Consider the following 6,098-nt stretch of genomic DNA (forward strand, 5'->3'; position numbering starts at 1 on the left):
AGGTGTAAGCCGGGAGCTGGGAATGTGGGGGCGGGGGGGCCCCCTTGGTGGGGACCCGCCCAGCAGGGGGGGGGGGGGGGGGGACCTGAAAGACTGGAAATGAAGACGAGAAAACTGGGTTTGCAAAGGTGTGGCGCTCTTTCGGGGTGGCGTGCGCGAATTCTGGCATCTCATCAATTAACGCTTGTGAGCGCATCACACACGAATTCCCCACGAGCGTTCCTCTTTCTCTCGAGGTGCTTCTGGGGCCAGTTCGGCGCAGCCTGAGCAGTCTTGGGGGGGAGGGGTGTCTCCCTTGGTCGGGTTTGTGTGGCGCCGCCCCCGTGAGCGGTGCGGTCCCCCACCTGCGGGGCCTCTGTCCCCAGGTAGCGGGACGGCTCACTGCCGCTGGCGCGTCGCGGTTCCTCCTCTGACCCTTCGCGGGCCGGGGTCAGCGCCTGGCGGTTCCCGCTGTGCCGGCGGGAGTCTCCCCAGCCCCCGCCCCCGCCCCCCCCAGCCCGGCCGGGGGGAGGGGGGGCTCGGGAGGCGGGGCTGGGGGTGTTAATCCCCGCGAGGCCCCAGGGGCCTTTGATCCCGCAGGGCGGGGCGGGCGTAGAGGCTGGCGGTCCCGCCCAGGCTGGCGCCGGCGCCCCCGGGAGGCCGGCCTGTGGGCTAGGGCCACCACGCCGCTTGTCGGTGCTCCCGCCGCGCTGCCCCGGGTCGCCCTGAACGCGGCTCGGGCTGGTCCTTGGGGTCGTGTCCTGGAGACAGACGCGTTGGGGGGGGGGGGGGGGGGGGGGGAGAGGAAGGTGGACGGGGTCCGTGACCCCGAAGGGCCCCGGCAGGTTCGCTGGAGCGCCCGCGGGGGAGGCCTGTGCAGCCCAGTCACTCCTGCACCCTCCCGGAGCTCGAGGCCTGCATCGGCCACCGTGGAGACAGCGCTGCAGTGGAGGGCAGTGGCTCCCCCCTCCTTCCCCGCAGGGTCCTCCATGCCTTCGGCGGGCAGACGCCCCTCCTTCCTGTCACTGGAATCCAACTCAAGGGCCCCAAAGTGAAGCCTGGGGCGAAATGGGGTTGGGGGGGGGGGGCGCCGAGTACAATTTGAGAGGGAAGGGCCAACTGGGACCGGAGGGTTCTCCTCGGGCAGCCCTACGTGGCCCGCCGCCTGGTCACAGTCCCCTTCCGGGATCCCACCCAAACAGCCAGAGGCAGGGGACTCCTGGCCTGGGAGCCCACCCGGCCCTGGGAGCAGTAATGCCGACTCCCCCTGCCTGAAGCACCCTCTGCCTCAGGTGTGCACACCTGTCACCTTTGGCAATGCAGATCCAAGGGGCAGGTTGGAGGGCCAACCTCGGGAGAGGACAAGCCTCCAGCAGGAGTGCTAGGCTGCGAGGGGGGCCACCGTCACCCTCCCCAAGCCTAGGCCAGCCGGGGGGTGGGGGGAGGAGATGAAAAGATGTGACAAGTCCCCAACCTGCACCACTTCCCAAACTGGTGGACACAGCCCCGCCCCTGCCCAGACATCTCGGAGCCGGGGGAGGTGTGAATGGCCTTCTTTGTGCCTCTGAATTGGAAGCAATTAGGTGCTACTTATCTGGGCTGGGGGGAGGATTGGAGCGGTCTTTGCAAACCTGCTTGCCACTCCCTCCTCCTGAGCTCATAAATGCAGCTCAGCCCTGCTAAACCCTCGGAGGACCCTGCGCCTCACCTCCACAGTCTGTCCCCTACAGCCATGTCTCCTTCCTCTACCCTGCCCAGTGGCTTCAAGCCGTCCAGCTTTGGCTCAGTGGACTGGCTTTCCCGGAGCAGCCACGTGGGGCCGGCACACACCATCAGGCCCGCTGAACTATCCTGGGGGAGCCTGTGTGCTCCAGCCAGGGTATCCAGCAGCGGGGAGCTCCCCCAGACCGTGGGCGTGGAGGAGGTGAAGCCCTCGGAAGTGTCTGCGCCAGGGACACCTGCAGCTGGTAGGTGTGGGATGGGTGGGGAGGGTGCTCCCCTCTTCCCAGACTGGGACGGGAGCCTGGAGGGTTCGGGAGGAGGGAGGCCCTAACACACCCCACTACATCCTGGGTACTGGGGCTGGAGGTGGGGGCTGGGATTTGAGGTTCCACCTGACCCCCCCCCTCCCCCGGCAAGTAAGCACTTCCTCTCGGAGGCGAAAGCCGCAACGGGGGTTTTCCCTCCTCAAGTCCCGGGGGCTCCTCTTCCTCCCCCACCTCCTAGAAGGGCTGACTCCCTGGCCTCTTCCTGGCCTGACTGCCTGTGGACTGTGTCCCACCGCTGCTGCAACTCCTGTCCTGTGAGCCCTGACTGCGACATTGGTGCCTTTGTGCAACTGACTTTCTAGTTCTGCAGCAAGTCTGGGGGGGGGCCAGTTCTACCCGAGTCACAGGGCTCTGGACGCACGTCTTAAATGAAACCTGCCGGGTTCAGAGGGGTCGTTGTGCTTCTCCCCTCAAAGCTGGGCGCCTCGGCTTGGCGTGCAGAGTTGACCCTGTTCACAGGCAGCCTGGAGCCCCTGCAGGTTTGGGTCGGGGATGGCCCTGGCACTTCGGTTCACAGGGATTCCAGTGCCTCTGTGGCTTGGCTCCTGGAGGTTTTGGTGGCTTCCTAAACCTGGTTTAACCCTTTGTCATTTGCTCAGGAACCCTGGTTTGTTCTTTTAGTCTTTGTGACTTTATCATTGCTTTTAAGTTTAAAGCCCTGCCTAGTCAAAGTGGGGTTGATATTATCTGTAAGTTTTCGTTTTTGAAAAGGTTTAAAAAATGTTTTTAATGTTTTTATTTTTGAGAGAAAGAGAGGGAGCACAAGTGTGGGAGGGGCAGAGAGAGAGGGAGACACAGAATCGGAAGCAGGCTCCAGGCTCCGAGCTGTCAGCACAGAGCGAATCCAAGAACCATGAGATCGTGACCTGAGCTGAAGTCGGACGCTTAACTGACTGAGCGCCCTTCATTTTTGAAAAAGTTTAAATAATCCTATGGAAAAAGTTTATACTTCCATGAAGTGAAATTTTAAATTTATTTTCTGCAACCAGCCCCCCCACCTCAAAAAAGCCAACCAAATCATCAAATCTTTCACACTGACTAGTTCCACTCTCCCCACCCCCACCTCCAAAGCAAAGCGTGTCTTGTCTTGTTGCACTCTCCCAGGTATGTGTTCAAAGTGACTTGGTAAAATCTGACATTCTGGCCAAACATGTGTTGAGAAAAGACAGGTGACCCTCCTCACCACACAGGGTACTTAGTGCCATCTGCCACCGCCGATTTAGATAGACACAGACTGGCCACGGACGCATGGTTGGTGGCAGGGGAGACTGGGGGTCTTGTGACCACGGCCCCAAGCCCTTACTGCCGACTGGGTTCAGGTTCCTTGTGAGCAGCCAGAGGAACTGCTTTCCGGAAGGATGTGTGGGGCTCCCTTTCTGGAAGTGACCACGTGCCCCAGTGGAAGGGTGAGGGGCTGCATCAGAACCGCTGTTCCATTCCAGAATCCTCTTTCTCCAGTATTCCCATCCTGGCCACCCTCCCACATTTGAGCTGGGAGGGGAGGAGGGGCTGCCCCCTCATCCACATTTGTGCAAGGACTGCAAGGGACAGCAGAGCAGTGAAAGTGAAGGAGGGGGGCCCAGACTTTCCTCTCGTCCCTGTGGCCACAGAGCTTGGGGCACTTCCGAGCTAGGGGAGCAGGTCCCACGTGAGTGGCACTTTTATCCTAAAGGATTCAGTGCCTTCTGTCCTTCTCAGGGGTGAGGAAGGAGGCCGACAGCGGGCGGGTGCCCCGGGTCCGCACGGCCTTCACGGCGGAGCAGGTCAGCACCCTGGAGAGCGCCTTCCAGCACCAACGCTACCTGGGCCCCCTGGAGCGCCGGAAGCTGGCCCGGGAGATGCGGCTCTCCGAAGTGCAGGTGAGGGGGGGTTCACCCAAGTGCAGGTGAGGGGCCCGGGACGCATGGGCCAGGGCGGTGGCTGTTCTCGCCCTTGTTCTGATCTAGTTTCCCCCACAGATAAAAACCTGGTTTCAGAACCGCCGCATGAAGCACAAGCATCAGCTCCAGGACTCTCAGCTGAGCTGCCCTTTCTCCAGAACGCTCTATACGCCAGTGGCTTTCTGCCCGCCACTCTCTGCCCTGGCCAGTAGCTTACCGCCACTGTACCCTTGGGCTTCCCCGCTTGGGCCTCCGGCTCTGGGATGGCCCCCTGGCTCCTTCTGGGACCGCTGCCAAGTGGAACAAGCCTCCCTGGCCTTGACGTGGGCCTCGTGCAGCAGACAGCCTCCAGTGTGCTGCCTCCCAGACCCTGGGGGCCTGGTGCACACACTGGGCCCAGCTTTGTCCAGGGGTCCCTGGGGCCTGTGTGCCTTGCCCCAGACCAAGGATGCCGTCTGAGGAAGCATGGTGGCCCAGAGGCCTGCAGCTGGAACGTGTCACACACCGCCACAGACACAGACACAGTAGGTGTGTGCGGAACTGTGCCCGGTATCTCCCTGGAAAGACGCTCACCAGCGATTGCTGTTACCGTGACATCTGGCGTGAGCCTTGGGTCTCCACAGGGGGGACCTGGAACCCTGACCTTCCTTAGGACCTCTTACAGCCACTCCCTCGTTGGAAACTACTGCAGGTTCGGTTTAGGAACCACACACGATGGGTCAGCCAACAGAATCCAGTGCCAAAAGTGGACTCGCCAAGTGTCAGGCTTGTAGCATATGATACAGCGGTAATTTATTCAATGGAAAGTGTTGGAAAAATAAAGATGGGCACCCGGCTGCCTCAGTCGGTGGGGCCTGTGACTCTTGGTCTTGGGGTTGTGAGTTCGAGCCCCACATTGGGTGTGGAGAGTACTTAAAAATAAAATCTTAGAAGTCAGGATGGATACTTCCTTGTGCTGTATGATCATAAGCTTTTGGTGTAACCATGGAAACCACGGAGGGATTCGGGCCAAGTGAAGATGTTTGTTTTTATCACCTTGGGGTTTGGGTTCCGTGCTAACAGTGACCCCAAAGTGGGAAGCCAGAAGGGAACGGGGATGGTGGCTCTGCCCACTGCCACGTGGAAGGTCCCTCCGTGGCCACGTCTTGCGGGGCACCTTGCTGTGTGCTGCTCCGCTCTTCACGGCGTGTCCAGACCTGTGTCTTACCTGGCTCGGGGCTCAGCCCTGTGCGCTCCCTGTGGCCAGGCCGGGCTGCAGTCTGGCCTCCTGGGCGCCTGCAAGGAAGGAGGCTGAAGCCCAAGGGCCCAGCTTGCTGTCTAGGCGGGTTCTCGGCCCAGAGTTTCTCCACCCAGTCTCAGCAGCGGAAGCCCGGGCACCAGAACCAACTCTGGCAGGGGCGGCAAAGCCACGGACCAGTTACAGGCGCCGGTGGACCGAACCATCCCGTAGGGACTCTGTGTCCCTCCTGGGGGTTGCTGTGCAGCAGTGGGACGTCTGCTATCCTGTCATGCTGTCCACCCAGGATTTCTTGTGGTCAGGACTTAAACACACTGTTCAGGCTCGTGTTTTCATTTGTCTTAACCTCTGGTTCAAACCCACCTGCTGCTTTCGACACCCCTAAAACTTGAGTGTCTTCTTACCTTGTTACTTCCAAATTGCCCGCTGTTCCAGGGGAAACTGAGTCATGGTGTGTTTTCTATGGTTTGTGTCCTTTGTGTTCTGTGTCCTGTGTGTCCTATGTCCTGTGACCCCTGTGCTCTGTCCTGTGACCTGTGTGTTCTGTGTCCTGTGTGACTTGTGTGTCCTGTGACCTGTGTATCCTGTGTCCTGTGTGACCTGTGTGCTCTGTGTTCTGTACGACCAGGTGGGTCTGCTGTCTCCTGTGTGCCCAGGATCCACTCGCCCAGCTTGGGGCATCACATGTTTGAAACATCGGCTCACTTCTGAGCAGTGGACATGCCTTTGCCTGGTCTTGCCTGTAACCCGAATGGCTTTCGTGACTAGTAGTCCCCATGGGCTTGGGGATGTGGACAGAAGGACACATGCTTCCTAAGCCCTCCCCTACAGAGGCGTGGCCTCTCAGAAGGGCAGGGGCTCCACCCCCTGTGGCTCAGACACTCTAGCACCTATGAAATAGTCTTGCCAAAAACCTAAATTCCTGTTGATAGAAAACGGACATCAGCCGGGGCT

The 6,098-nt window shown here is 60.4% G+C and overlaps 1 protein-coding gene across 1 annotated transcript; it reads left to right on the top strand.

The window, feature by feature from the left end:
* Nucleotides 1-1,414: 1,414 nt before the first annotated feature.
* On the top strand, nucleotides 1,415-4,366 carry VENTX (VENT homeobox). The gene is made up of 3 exons (XM_049646035.1): nucleotides 1,415-1,946; nucleotides 3,726-3,886; nucleotides 3,986-4,366. The coding sequence occupies exons 1-3, from the start codon at nucleotides 1,643-1,645 to the stop codon at nucleotides 4,364-4,366; spliced, it is 846 nt and encodes a 281-aa protein (XP_049501992.1). The 5' UTR covers nucleotides 1,415-1,642.
* Nucleotides 4,367-6,098: the final 1,732 nt, after the last annotated feature.

This window comes from Panthera uncia, chromosome D2 (assembly GCF_023721935.1).
Source record: "Panthera uncia isolate 11264 chromosome D2, Puncia_PCG_1.0, whole genome shotgun sequence".
In the NCBI taxonomy this organism is placed as follows: Eukaryota; Metazoa; Chordata; class Mammalia; order Carnivora; family Felidae; genus Panthera; species Panthera uncia.

Excerpts from the sequence above, each read along its gene's own strand:
- VENTX (XM_049646035.1), top strand. The coding sequence starts at position 1,643 with ATGCAGCTCAGCCCTGCTAAACCCTCGGAGGACCCTGCGCCTCACCTC. Across the intron at positions 1,947-3,725 it reads GCCAGGGACACCTGCAGCTG|GGGTGAGGAAGGAGGCCGAC; the intron begins GTAGGTGTGGGA and ends TGTCCTTCTCAG. Across the intron at positions 3,887-3,985 it reads TGCGGCTCTCCGAAGTGCAG|ATAAAAACCTGGTTTCAGAA; the intron begins GTGAGGGGGGGT and ends TTTCCCCCACAG.